The 14,932-nt window shown below is 34.0% G+C and overlaps 1 protein-coding gene across 2 annotated transcripts in view; it reads right to left on the bottom strand.

The window, feature by feature from the left end:
• Window positions 1-14,932, bottom strand: part of NIPBL (NIPBL cohesin loading factor) — a 199,048-nt gene that overhangs the window by 76,216 nt on the left and 107,900 nt on the right. For both annotated transcript variants that reach the window (XM_039250518.1, XM_039250519.1), the window contains exon 10: window positions 13,213-14,838. In XM_039250518.1, coding sequence (XP_039106449.1) covers window positions 13,213-14,838 — 1,626 coding nt within the window. The remainder of the gene's footprint in view (window positions 1-13,212; window positions 14,839-14,932) is intronic.

Genomic DNA, 14,932 nt, shown 5'->3' with positions numbered 1-14,932 from the left:
TCAAAGAGTCACTGATTTGATAACAGGGTGTGTTATTTGGTTTTTTAAGTGGAAAAATCCAGCAACAGGTGATGTCTCAAACAAACAAACACACAAACAATCCTGAGACTAAAATAAACCACCTCAATTAATGAACTCTTTGGGACTGAAGATTCAGACAATGGAAACAATCATGTTCAGAAACAAACCAAGAAACTCGCATAAAACTCCAAATTATGTAAGTCATAAAAAACGTCTTAGGCAGAATGTGGTTCAGGGACAGTTCTTCCTTAATAAGCTACTCAAGCTACAATCATCCTTTTGATGATCTTTAGCCTCAAATATAGGCAATCTGCCTGTCATGTAACCCTAAGTTGGTTAATACAGTTTGAAGAAGATACATATTTTTGGTGGAAAGGGTTCCTAAATATAAGCCAACTTCTTTATTTGAAGCCACTACTAAGAAGTGCTTCTAAACAGCATAAATTGTGGATTACATAGCCCTGAAATATGGCAACAGTTGGAAGGCAGAAACAAAAAGCAGCAACCTAAAGAGAAACTAAAAAAAATGTATGGTTCAATTATGAGACCAGGACATTGAATGTTCCTTTCACAGGAACCACAGATTACCTAACTTGATGGCAGTATTAGGGGTAAAGAGGGAGACTGTGCACTAGGGACCAAAATCTGCAGTGAATGTAGGGACATGGAAGATTGATGTCAAAAGTTTTGAGGTCGGCCATCTGAGTGGCTTAGTAGGTTGAGCTTCTGACTTTGACTCCGGTCATGATCTTGTGGTTCATGGGTTCCAGCCCTGCATTGGGCTCTGTGCTGACAGCTCAGATCCTGGAGCCTGCTGTGAGCTCTCTCTCTCTCCCTCTGCCCTCCCTTGTTGGCACTCTGTCTCTCTCTCTCTCTCAAAAATAAATAAAGATTTAAAAAAAGCAGCTCTGACGTCACAAAACAAAGACCTTAGAGGTAGAACTTTGACGTGTACATTTTAGCAATTACAGCTGACCCTTAAACAACATGTTTAAACTGCACAGGTCCACTTATATGCCAATTTTTCTTGATAGATACAGTATAGTATCATAAATGTATTTTCTTTTCCTTATGATTTTAACAATATTTTCTTTTCTCTAGCTTACTTTATTCTAGTGTATGTACTGCTAAAGTGAGCACTCTAGCTTACTTTATTCTAAGAGTACAGAACATAATACATGTAATATACAAAATATGTATTAACTTTATGTTATTGGTAAAGGTTCCTGGTCAACATTAGGCTATCAGTAGTTAAATCTGGGGGGAGTCAAAAGTTATACATGGATTTTTGATTCTGTAGAGAAAGAACCCTTCATTGTTGTTCAAGGATCAACTGAATTTGGAAAGAGCAGTAGCAAACTAGAAAAAAGGAGTTTCTCCTTTTTAGTAATGCTAAGGCTCTTGAATTCTGTCTCTCTCTCTTTCTTTCTCTTTGCCCTCCCCTGTTGGCACTCTGTCTCTTTCTCTGGTTGAGTGAAAATGAGTAAAGTGAAACTCACAGCTTTCTATAGATGTTAACGGTCATCAGAGTAGTAAGAAGGAAGGACCTGTTTATAACTGAGGATGAGGTCTTAATTTAAGGGAAGAAAACATCAGGTAGACTTCTTTCTCTAAAAGGAAAAGGTCAGGAAATAGAGAGGTTTGCTTTTGTTCATGATGGTTTAGGAAAAATGGAAGTGACATATAATGAGATAATCTGGTATAAAGTAGCTTCAATTTTGGTAAAGAGGCAGAGAGACAGACCCCAGGTACTGGCTGGCTACCTAATACTGCTTATTCAGGATCATAAAAAAATTTAAAATATGAAACAGCAACTTTTATATCAAAATTATAGCATACATAATTAAGCTGATACGAGGTAGTCAATATCTTGTCACTTATTTTTTTCTTTAAGTTTACTATTTTGGGAGAGAGAGAGTGCATATGTATGTGGGGGAGGGGCAGAGAGAGAGGGGCAGACAGAATACCAAGCAGTCTCTGTGCTGCCAGCGCAGAGCCTAATGCAGGGCTCGAACCCACAAACTGTGAGATCGTGAACTGAGCCAAAGAGTCAGACGCTTAACCGACTAAGCCACCCTGGTGGCCAACTCTTCTACTGTTTTGTTTTTCTTTCATTTTTTTTATTTGAGAGAGAGAGAGAGAGAGAGAGAGACAGAGAGAGAGAATGCATCAGAGAAGGAGAGGACAAAGGTAGAGACAGAGAATCTTAAGCAGGCTCTGTGCACAGCATGGAGCCAATGTGGGGTTGATCCCATTACTCAAGGATCACAACTTGAGCTGAAATCAAGACTTGGATGCTTACCAACGGAGCCACCCAGGTGCCCCAGTACTCTATTCTTGATGTAAATTTTTCTAAAAAGCACTGTTTCACTTTTTTTTTTAAACAAGTCAACTTCTTCACTCATGATCATTATTGAAAAGATAAAAATTTCTACAGTGTTTTACACAGCAATGCCTTTAGGAATTAACTATTACACACAGGTGTTTGAGATGATATGAAATGATTCAGGCTTTGCTTCTGAGTTCTGTAAGTCTGCCTGCAGTTAACTGAAATGTATAAACTCAGAATCTGCTAACTTGAGTAGAATGTATAACAGAGCAATTGCGGTTAAAATCCTTTAACTCCTTACTTAAACTATTCATAGAAATTTATTCCAAGGAAATTTATACAACAAAAAAGTTCTATGGAGAGAGGTGTTAGATCAGTTTTATCTATTGTAACAGCTTTTTTACAGATGAAAATTCTTTTCTAAAAACTGAAAGAAGTTTATCCACAAAATGAAAAGATTATCATAACTGATGTGCAACAAGTGTAAAATATTTTAAAAGTAATTTAAGTCTGTATATACGTGTATATTTTTATATACAAATTATACATTAATATATTAATAACTTATATAACCCCACTAAATGAGGCACTCAGATATTATATATCATGCTTCAAATATTATATTTGGCAAATTTCATACTATATTCATAAATACTAGAGAACTAGAAAACTTTTTTAAAATTTTTTAGTGTTTTATTTATTTTTGAAACAGAGACAGAGCATGAGCAGGCGAGGGGCAGAGAGAGAGGGAGACACAGAATCCAAAGCAGGCTCCAGGCTCTGAGGTGTCAGCACAGAGCCCAATGTGGGGCTCGAACCCACAAACTCTGAGATTATAATGTGAACTGAAGTCAGACACTTAACCAACTGAGCCACCCAGGTGCCCTTAGAAAACTATTTCAAAACTCATTCTAGATGAATCTTTTTACATACACATACTCAAATAACAGCGGAAAATCCAAATTAAAGGTCTCATTTGCTACAGAATAATCTAGTTAATAGATTCACCTACATTAAAATTTTAATTTTGTGTCTATAGTAGACTCAGCAAAATATAGTCTGCGGGGCCAGATATGCCCACCACACATTTCTGTCTATAAAGTTTTATTAGAATATAATGACACACAATCATTTCCATGTTTTCTTTTTCTTTAATTTTTTTAATGTGTTTTATTTATTTCTGAGAGAGAGAGAGGACGATACAGAATCCAAAGCAGACTCCAGGCTCTGAGCTAGCTTTCAGCATAGAGTCCGACACGGGGCTTGAACTCACGAACCGTGAGATCATGACCTGAGCCCAAGTCAGACGCCAACTGAGTGACCCAGGCGCCCCCATTTCCATGTTTTCTACAGTTGCTTTCATATTATTACAATGTTAAAGACACGTGGACATAGAGCCTAAAATGTTTACAATCTGGGCCTTTACAGAAAAAGTTTGCTGACCCCTGATCTATATTCTGTCATACTTTTTTCAAATTGGAACAAAGTGCCAGCCACTTTGTCAGTGCTCACTATATTTTGTGTATTTTAGATCATTGAAAATTGGATTATTTAATGAAGACAAAAACCAAGGAGTTGACTTGTAGCAACTGAAAAAAACACTACTACAAATGAAGCAGGTAGAAGAAAAGATTCCAAGAAAACTCTGGCTTTAAGCACCAGTTTTGATCTTGGCACTAGTACTACAAATATCTCATCAATGTGCAGCTACTATATTACTATGAGGAAGAACTATAAAAAGAAACAAGCTTTTAGTAAGTTTATTACATAAATGACAATTTACTACTCTTCAACATAGAAAGTAGGAAGCAGGGATCAAATGATCATTTCCTTGATATGTATACACGGAGAGAAAAATAAATAGGAGAAGCACAACCTAACTTTTAATCTCAAGGAACTAAAATAGAAACAAAGCCCAAATTTAATAAAAGGAAATAAATATTAAAGCAGAAATAAATGAAATACACAGAAAATAGAAAAGATCAATGAAACTAAGAGGTGAATTTTTGAAAAGATAAACAGAATAGACAAACCCTTCAGTTATAAAATTAAAACAAGAGACATTAAAAGATACCACATAAAACCACGTATGAATATATATGTGTATATATACATATATGTACATACTATATATATATATATGTATATACATATACACACACATACGTACATATATGAATATCCCTAGAAAAATATAACCCACCAAGACTGGCTCATGAAGAAATAGAAAATCTGAACAGACCAATTATTAGAAGATTGGATTAGTAATCAAAATCTTCCCAACAAAGAAAAGCTCAGGACCAGACAAGTTCTCTGGTGAATTCCAACAAACATTTAAAGACTTAATAGTAATTCTTTTCAAACACTTCAAAAGAAAAGAGGAAGGAAAGGGGGGGACACTTCCAAAGTCAGTATTACTCTGATACCAAACGAGTAAAGGACCCAAGTAATGAAAATTACAGGCCAATACTCCTGACAAACATAGATTCAAAGTCTTCAACTAAATATTAGCAAAGAGAATTCAATAACAGATTAAAAGAATCAGGATTATATACCATGATCAAATGGAATTTATTGTAAAAATGAATGGTTTAAAATCTGTCAGTCAATGTGATACACATTAACAAAATGAATGATAAAAATCCTATCATTCATTAATAGATGCAGAAAACATTTTAAAAAATTCAACATCTACTCATGATAAAAACTCTCAACAAACTGCAATACAAAGGGAATGTACCTCAACATAATAAAGGACATATATGACAAGCCTACAGCTAGTGTCATACCCAGTAGTGAAAAGCTTTCTAAGGAACAAGATAAGGATACCCGATCTTGCTATTTTTATTCAACATAGTACTGGAAGTCCTAGACAGAGCAGAGCAATTAGGTAAGAAAAATAAACATAAGGCATCTAAATCAGAAAGGAAAAAGTAAACTCTCTCTACTGACAGTTTACACGATATATGTAGAAAACGTAGACTCGACCCATAAACTGTTAGAACTAATGAACAAAGTTAAGTAAGGTTGCAGGATACAAATCCTACAATAATCAGTTGCATTCTGATACACTAACAATAATCAGAAAGAGAAATGAAAAAAAATTCCATTTATAATTATATACAAAAGAATAAAATATCAAGGAATAAAGTTAACCAGAGGTGAAATATCTGTACACTGAAAACTAGAAAAAACTGATGAAAGGAATTGAAGAGACAAATAAATGCAAAGAAATTTCTGTGCTCATGATTAGAAGAATTAATGCTGTTAAAATGCCCACATTACCTAAAGCCATCTATATATTCAAATGCCATCCCTATTAAAATTCCAATGACATATTTTACAGAAAAAGAACAACCCTAAAATTTGCACAGAACCACAAAATAGTCAAAAAGTCAAAGAAATAAGAAAGAACAACAAAGCTCAGGGCACCATGCTTCCTAATCTTAAACTCTATTGATTGCAAAGCTGTAGTAATCAAAACAGTATGATAATGGCATAAAAACAGATACATTTTTCAATGGAACAGAGAGCCCAGAAATAAACTCATGCATGAGTGGTCAATTAATTTACAAAAAAAAGCAGCCAAGAATATTCAACAAAGAAAGGATGGTCATTTAAAAATTTTTTAAGTGAATTTATTTATTTTGAGAGACAGAGCAGCACGAGTGCACGCATCAGGTAGGGATAGAGAGGGGGAGAGAGAGAGAGAGAGAGAGAGAGAGAAAATCCAAAGAAGGTTCTGTGCTATCAGCGTAGAGCTTGATACAAGGCTTGATCTCAGGAACTGTGATGGCCAACAAGTGTAACAGGTATATGAAAAGGTGCTCAACATCACTATTAATCATGGAAATGGAAATCAAAACCAGAAGAAGGTACACCTGGTTAGAATGGCTATTATCAAAAAGGCAGTAACAAGTGTTGGTGAGAAGGTGGAAAAAATGTAGCTTTGTGCACCTTTAGGGGGAATGTAAATTGGTCTAGGTACTATGAAAAACAGTATGGAAGTCCCTCAAAATTAAAAATAAAACTACCATATGATTCTGCAATACTCACTTCTGGGTATATACCCAAAGGAAATGAAATCACTATTTCAAAGAGATTATCTCCACAGTCTGTCCCCACCCATGTTCACTGAAACATTATTTACAATAGCTAAGACATGAAAACAACTGAAGTGGTTTAGTCTATCGACAAATGAACAAAGAAAATGTGGTGTAAACATACGTGTACACACATATTATTATTATTCAGTCATAAAAAAGGAAAGCATATCATTTGCAACAACACAGATGTATCCTGAGGGCCTTATGCTAACAGAAATAAGTCAGACAGTGAAAGACAAATACTGTATGATTTCACTTATATGTGGAATCTAAAAAAACTGAACTCACAAACAGAGAACAGGTTGGTGGTTGCCAGAGACAGGGGTGGGGGGTGAGTGGTGAGTGAAATGGGTACAGGTGTTCAAAATGTACAAACTTTCAGTTACAAGGTAAATAATTTTGGGGGATGCAATGTACACCATAGTGACTAGAGTTAACAATAACGTATTGTATATTTCAAAGTTGCTAAGACAGTGTTAAGATAGTAAATTTTAAAAGTTCTTATCACAAGGAAAAAAATAGAACTATGTGAGGTGATGAATGCTAATTTTTTTCCTTCATAGTTTATTGTCAAGTTGGTTTTCATAATACCCAATGCTCATCCCAACAAGTGCCCTCCTCCATGACCATCACCATCACCTCCCTTCCCCCCTCCCACTCCCATCAGCCCTGTTTGTTCTCAGCATTCAAGAGTCTCTCATGGTTTGCCTCCCTCCCTCTCCCCCACTATTTTTCCCCTTCTTCTCCCCCACGGTCCTCCGTTAAGTTTCTCCTAATCCACCTATACATGCAAACATACGGTATCTGTCCTCTGCCTGACTTATTTCGCTCAGTATAACACCCTCAAGGTCCATCCATGTTGCTACACATGGCCAGATTTCATTCTTTCTCATTGCCATGCAGTGATGAATGCTAATATATTGCGGAAATTATTTCATAATATATACATACATCAAATCATTATTTTGTACACTTCAATGAAATGCTATTATATTAAATACATCTCAAAAACTTGGTAAGAAATGGTGGTAGCAATGTCTTCAAATATACTGTGAATATAAAGTACATACACATAAAAAGTTTTCAAAAATTACTCATCATTAGATAAACTCAATTAAAAATGGCATGATGGCATTTCTTCATATAAAAAACTGGACAGGTTTTGGCTCTTACTGTAAGATTCATTTTGGTTCTCATAACTGAGGTAGGAAGAAAATTGGTTTCTCCATTTTAAAGTGAGTGAATGAACCAAGGCTTTGAAAGGCTACAATTTATTCAAGATCTGATTCCAGAACACTTTGTATTATAATGTATAATGGACTTAATGGAGAATTTTCAATTTTTAACATCAGAAGCCAGAGAAGGCTAATTTTTGTGGTTGGAGGAGGGGATCCAGATTTAAAAATCCACATTATACTGGATCATATTATATCAGAGTATAGTGTTATATACTGTTACTTTAATATATCATTCTAATACAGTGAATTCTCTTATTCTAAAAAAAGTTATTGAAACTCTCCTCTACAAGAGACTGATATAAAATATCATATGTGTGCACGTATAGGAGGACTAGGAGGAACTTAACAGAGGACCAACCGGGAGAAGAAGGGGGGAAATGGTGGGGGAAAGGGAGAGAGGCAAACCATGAGAGACTCTTGAATGCTGACAAAAACTGAGGACTGATGGATGTGGGGGGGAGGAGGGATGGGCATGGAGGAGGGCACTTGTGGGGATGAGCACTGGGTGTTATGTGGAAACTAATTTGACAATAAACTATTTGAAAAAAAAAAAAGATAATGAATACCTACTTGTAATTACATGATACTAAATTATGCTATGTATTATATTATACATACAGTTGACCTTGAATAATATGGGTTTAACCTATGAAGGTCCACTTCTACACACAATTTTCTCAACAAATACAGTACAGTACTGCAAATGTATTTTCTCTTCCTTATGATTTTAATAACATTTTTTCTCTAGCATGCTTTACTGTAAGAGTACAGTATATAATACATATACATGTGTTAATCAACTGTTTATGTTATCTGCAAGCATCCAGTCAACAGTAAGCTACTGGCAGATAAGTTTTTGTGAGTCCAACTTTATATATAGATTTTCAAGTGTGTGGTGGCCAGTGCCCCTAACACCCATGTTGTTAAAGGCTCAATTGTACTATGATACATTAAACTATATAATAAAATTAAATTGTTACAATAACATTAATGGTTTAATATTATACTATGATATAGTACATTATGATCTATCAAATAGATATTCATTATCTTAGTATTGGTATCAGGCTCTTGTAGGGGAGGATTTCACTAACTTTTTTTTAGAGTAAGAGGGAATTCAGTGTGTTCGAGTAACGACTGTTTCTTCATAAATAGAAGGTTCTCTCACAATTAATTATCTGCTATCTTCTTATCCCTCAATCATACACCTATTTCTAACATACAGGAAAACTTTACAGAAGCTATGCCCTTGGGATGTCTCAAGAAAAGAAATGAGGAATGAAAACACCACTAGTATATTTTAAAACATTTAATTTTTATGAAAAAAATTCTACTTAATCTCTTTAAATCAATATTAATATTAGTTTATCTGCTGAGCAAAATGTGAACCAAAAATTTTTTTATGAATAGGAATCACAGACAAAAATTTTCAAAATACTGCTGTAAAAATCATACCCAATAGTTAGGTATACGTATATAGTATGCCAACTTCTGTAATAAATATTCTCCAAATGTGTAAGATACCACTGATAGTAAAGTCTCTGCAGAAACTGAAAATCTGAGTTTAGAAAAATATTTTATAAAACTGCTCAAATGAACCAAAATAAATTTCACTGTAGATTCTGAATATTACAATCATATCTACCTTAATAAGAATTCTCAACTTAGAAATTCATCAAGTATGCCAAAAACTCACTCTCAGAGACAGTACTTTCTCTCAGATTTACAGAAGCCTAGAATCCCAAGCAATCTAGTTGAATCTAGATTGTTCAGTGCTATATAAAAGGCAATGAATGTATTTTAGTGAACAACATTTAGTAGTATAACTAGTACAATAGTAACTGAGTTGAAATAACTGCTTCCAGTATGATCACAACCATTACTTAATCAAACGAACCCTAGGGTTTAAACACTGCTGACTATTTGAACTATGTTAGAGAAATACACATTCCCAGTGAAAAGCATTTTCAGTAACTTATGGTTTACAGGCCATGATCTCAAATATAGATGATATGGGATATTACTTACAAGTAGTGAGTGTATATGATGTAAAATGATAAACTGGTTAGAAGAAAGTATGTGGAAGAAGAAAAAAAATTATTTCCTTGAACATAAAGCTAAAATATTGGGAGACATTCTGGAATTGTAAATAACCAAAATCAAATTGTTAATGTGTGTAATTACCAATAGTAAGCTGCTAGTAACACATAGGCATGTTAGCTGATGAACATGGCAGTCTTAAAGACCTCTTAACTTCATATATATTGTAAAAATATTATACATTAGAGGATATTAGGACAATATTCTGAATAAGAATATTTTAACAATAAAGATACCTTTTTGGCATTTCAATATACTGACTGAAGTATATTATAAAAGACAAAAGTTATTTAAAAAATTTTAAAGGTTTTAAAAGATTATGTTGGTTCTCTGTACTCATCCCCCACTTGAAAATGAAGAAACAAACTGATGGTAAGAAGAGAGAAGATGAAAGAAGCAGGATGAGAACAGAAGTCATACTGAGCCAATCTGTAACAGCTATAGAGCAAAATAAAGAAAAAGGGTAAGTTAAACAGACATAAATATGAATAATTCTCCTTGAGATCTTAAGTACGTAGTTGACAGTGTAAAACAAGTTGTAACAAATTTTAAGGAACAGAATGTTGAAAATTGTGTAGCTCTTGGGTTAGAGTCTACTGGTAGGAACATACAAAATGAACACACAATTGTAATCTGCACACAAAGCCTCTTCTGAAACATGGTGGCAATACAGTCATTCAACAGATATTTAAATGCTAATTATACACTAGGTATCATGTTAGGTACTAGAGATATACATATATCCCCACAGAAATAAAACAATGTCACTTTACATTTAATATGGTCACACAAATGACAAAAACAAGTAATATGTATTATAAGTCATAAATCTACACCCCTATGATTCAAAATTGATCAGCTTAAAGTATATTCAAGAAATTTTAAACCACCCTAAAGAATGAATATTTTCAATATGGACATCATGTAAAGTATGTAAAAGACAGAATTTCATGGCTCTTCCAAGAAAACCTACCAAGAATTTTGGTCTTAGAAATCAACCACAAAAGTATCTCAGCAATACTCAATATTAATTCCTTTACTTAGAAAAACACCAACATGTCAGAATATGTGATTCTCCAAAAGAAAATCCCAAGTAATGTGTACTACACAAAGGGCCAATAATCCACAACTATGCTTCCTATGTAATTAAGAAAAATTACATAACTGTGCTATTGCCAACTTAGTAGCAGAGATCTAAGATAAAATCAAAATTAGTATACTAAAAAATAAAATAGGAATTCTAAGGTATAAATAAAGCCAAATGATATTTACATGTGATCCTGAAGTGACTCTAAGCATTAAAATAATATTTTTGATGGAAATGTTCACTTAATAATTGCAGATCCAGTAATACGTGTGTATACATACCTGCACATGTGTACACACACACACACACACACACACACACACAGCCTACTCTAACAGGCAGAAACACTCACCCTACTTACTAACATGAATGTATCAATTATATACATTTATGTTAAAAGTACACTTATGAGAAACATGGATTAGTACTAAAAAGTTTACATTCACAGGCAATGAAAAAACCATGGGGAATAGTACAGCAGTTACTATATTAGGAGCTATATTCATTTCTTAATGTTCAGTTGTAAAGCTTCTTTGTTAGAACAGAGCTTAGAAAGCAAGGCTAGCATAAGCTGACAGAGGGCAGGGGAGAAAAAGATGGTCCAGATCAAGGGACAAGAGGGTACCACTTTCCATCTTTCTATCTGACTCCTCTAAAATTGTACACCTATACTCTTTAGCTTATACGGTAAGCCATTCCCAATCTTTCAGTGAACATTTTCAAAAACAATCTGTATCTAAATTCTAGTGTTGGCCACTACATTCTAACAACCTCATTTACGTAAACAAGTAATTCTGAAGAGATGCATCAAGTTAAATAAAAAGTCCTAACTTTTTAAGTCTGACTGTTATAATTTAATATCTGGAAGCTTCCCTACAAAAGTATAAATATCAGTGATAAAGACAATTTTTTTTCATTTTTGAAACATAAAACCAAATAGTGAAAAAATAAACATTTGCTAAAGACCAAGTAATAATAAAAAAAGATTACTCATGACAAGCCACTTCTTTGAATAAGAGTTCTTAGTAGTAATACTATGTTTTCATTGAGTTTTTTTGATAGACAAGATACATTTTACAAAAATAATAATAACCATTACACCTTCTGTAACTCCTAATACACTTCAGTGCTACACAACACAACTTTTTGTGATGATGCAAATGTCCCGTGTGTGTGTGTAAATAAGGGAGCCACTTGCCACATGTGGCTACTGAGAATCTGAATTCTTAATTTTATTTAAAGTAATTTCCATTTAAATAGTCTAAAGAGACTAGTGACTATCCTACTAACAGCACAATTCAAGAGTTTCATATACTTAAAAGTAAATATAAATCTAAGTTCTTAATGAACCTCTTTCACAGAATGAGAACTTAAAAATCAAATTTTCATCTCTATTGCCTTAAAATAGGCATCTTAATGTATTTATATTGTATGGGCTAAATATGTCTTGCCACACACCATCATCAAATTATATATACACATATATTGTATATATACTTGTATATTTTTAAAGTAGTATACAAAGGAATACAAAATTATATTTTCTGCACAAACTGCCATTGTATTTTCAATACTTAAGACTTTCTTTTTCCTGGAAATAGTACTACTGAAGTAACCACAGGATTTAACTCAGCAACCATAGAATAGCCAAAACAAAAAAACACCCAAAGCCTCAAAACTAATGATTTAACCCAATTTAAGACATGAATACTATTCCCTATTACTTTTCCCTAAAAAAGAACAAAACTATGTATTTTTTAAACAAAACATCTATAATTAACCACATCCCACAAAAAGGTAAATTTAAATTATGCATCAATAATTAACATACATAAGTATGTAAGAAAGTAGTATTATGAGACACAATGTTCTTAAAAAGCTTATAACATTGATTTTTGTTACCATATAGCTTTCCTGAGATGTTAAAAATTAAAGTTTAATTTACTACCTCCTTGTAGAATGGAATACTTCTATAGTCTAAATAACTTTTTAGGAAGTTGTTATATACAACCATCCTAATCATTCACTTGATTAATAACCAACTTTCAAAAAAAAATGAAATAACTAAAGAACAAAAGAATTTATCTCTGAGTACCAAAGTAAAAATCACGACTACACTGAGTAGTTCAAATAGGGGTGGAAGACAAAGAAGTCTGACTGAGAACTTTTTATTTACATTACTGAAAACAATTCATTATTGTTTTATATAAATGTTATATTTTCATGTAGCAGTGATTCAATTTTTGTAAATTTCCAGCTTTTTAATCCTTAGTAACCCTGTAACTTGAAAACTAATTAGAATACAAATGACATCAGTTTAAGTATTCTTACCTTTATTTGACTTTGATGGTTTATTCTTGATAGGTTTAAGGGAACTTCTTGATTTATCTTCTCTATCTTTAATAAGTTTCTGAACATCATCCAAAGACAGTTTTTGCAGGACAACTACAGGCTTAGCTCCTTTATTTAGATCTTCAACTAATCCCATTTTTTCTACTTTGTCTTTCTGCTCTCCTTTTATTTCCATTTTCTTAGTCTCCTGAGTAATATTACCATCTTTATCCCTCTTGATTTTTGGAATGACAAAATTTTTCAATGCACCAGACCTGCCCCCCAACAAATAACTGGGAAATTCTGCCTTATTGTCAGGGTGTGCTTTATTACTGTCTACTTTACTCTTATTGCCCTCTGTCCTTTTGTCATCTTTACTATTTGGTGATTTAAAACCAGGCTTATCAGGTCTTGATTTATTAGAATCTCCTTGTTTAACACGAGGACTGTCAGGCCTTGATTTTTGCTCCCCAGAAGACGGTCTTTCCCTTAAGTCCCCTGATTCATGTCTATGTTTTCTTTCTAGTTTATCAGGTTTTGAACCATCAGATTTAATGCCATGTTCATTTCTATTAGAGGATCTCAATGTTTCTGGTCTTCGAACCCTAGACTGATCCCCTCGATGTCGCTCTGATTCACTCCTGTCATCTGATTTTTGTTTACTATCATGGTCGCGTCTTAATGACTCAGAAATAGATCGCCCATCAGGTCTCTGCTTTAAGGTTTCAGCTCGTTCTGATTTTAACCGAGGTGAATCAGATTTAATATCCTGTTTATGTTTAGACACTTCGGGTTTTTTCTCTGTTGATGGCTTTCCAGAATCCCTCCTATTTTCGTGCCTATGTTTTGGTGTTTCAGGCCGACCTTCAGTTTTTTGCTTTGGAGTTTCAGGTCGGCCCTCACCTTTCTGCTTTGGAGTTTCAGGCCGTCCATCACTCTTTTGTTTTGGGGTTTCAGGGCGCCCATCACTCTTTTGTTTTGGAGTTTCAGGCCGGCTTTCACCCTTTTGCTTTGGGGTTTCAGGTCTTGCCTTTGTTGTTTCTGATCTGCCATTATTTTGTTTGTTGTCATTTGGTTTTATGTCAGATAATCTATTTTCATTCTGTTTAGGTTCGGCTGTGGTGCTCTCATTTTGTTTAGATTCAGTCGTTCTGTTCTCATTCTGTTTCAGTTCTTCTGTTTGTGTCTCAATTTTAGTTTCTAAGTTACTTTCATTTGACTTTGTCTCCACCAATCTGTTTTCATTTGGTTTAGATTCTGTCAATCTACTTTCATTTTGTTTCATTTCACTCTTTGAAAGCTCAGCATCAGACTTTTTTTTAGGGGTCTCAGGATGGTTTTCTGGTGTAGATTTAAGATTTCCAATAATATCTTCCTGAAGAACAGAAATAGGTGCATCATTACATGGTTTGATTTCTTCAGGCTTTTTTATGGAGTCTGAATCCTGAGTTATAGAAGCCTGAGAGTCCACTCTTCCTGCCTGATGAAGATCAATGCTAACCATTAATGCTGGCCTTGACCCATTTCCCGTAGAACCCGTCTCCTGAGAAGCTGGTCTATTACCTCCTGTAGCACCCCCAGCCTCCTGTGGGTAAGAATCTTGTTTTCTTTTTTTCAAAGGCTTATCTGAAATTTAAAGATAAATATTCAGTATCAGTAACAGACACATATTCTTATCTTATTAAAAGCCATATGGACTTAGATTTAAGTCACAATGTTT

The sequence above is a fragment of the Hyaena hyaena genome, unplaced genomic scaffold, assembly GCF_003009895.1.
Source record: "Hyaena hyaena isolate Hyena2069 unplaced genomic scaffold, ASM300989v1 scaffold_372, whole genome shotgun sequence".
In the NCBI taxonomy this organism is placed as follows: domain Eukaryota; kingdom Metazoa; phylum Chordata; class Mammalia; order Carnivora; family Hyaenidae; genus Hyaena; species Hyaena hyaena.
This window is presented reverse-complemented; position numbering and strand designations above follow the sequence as displayed.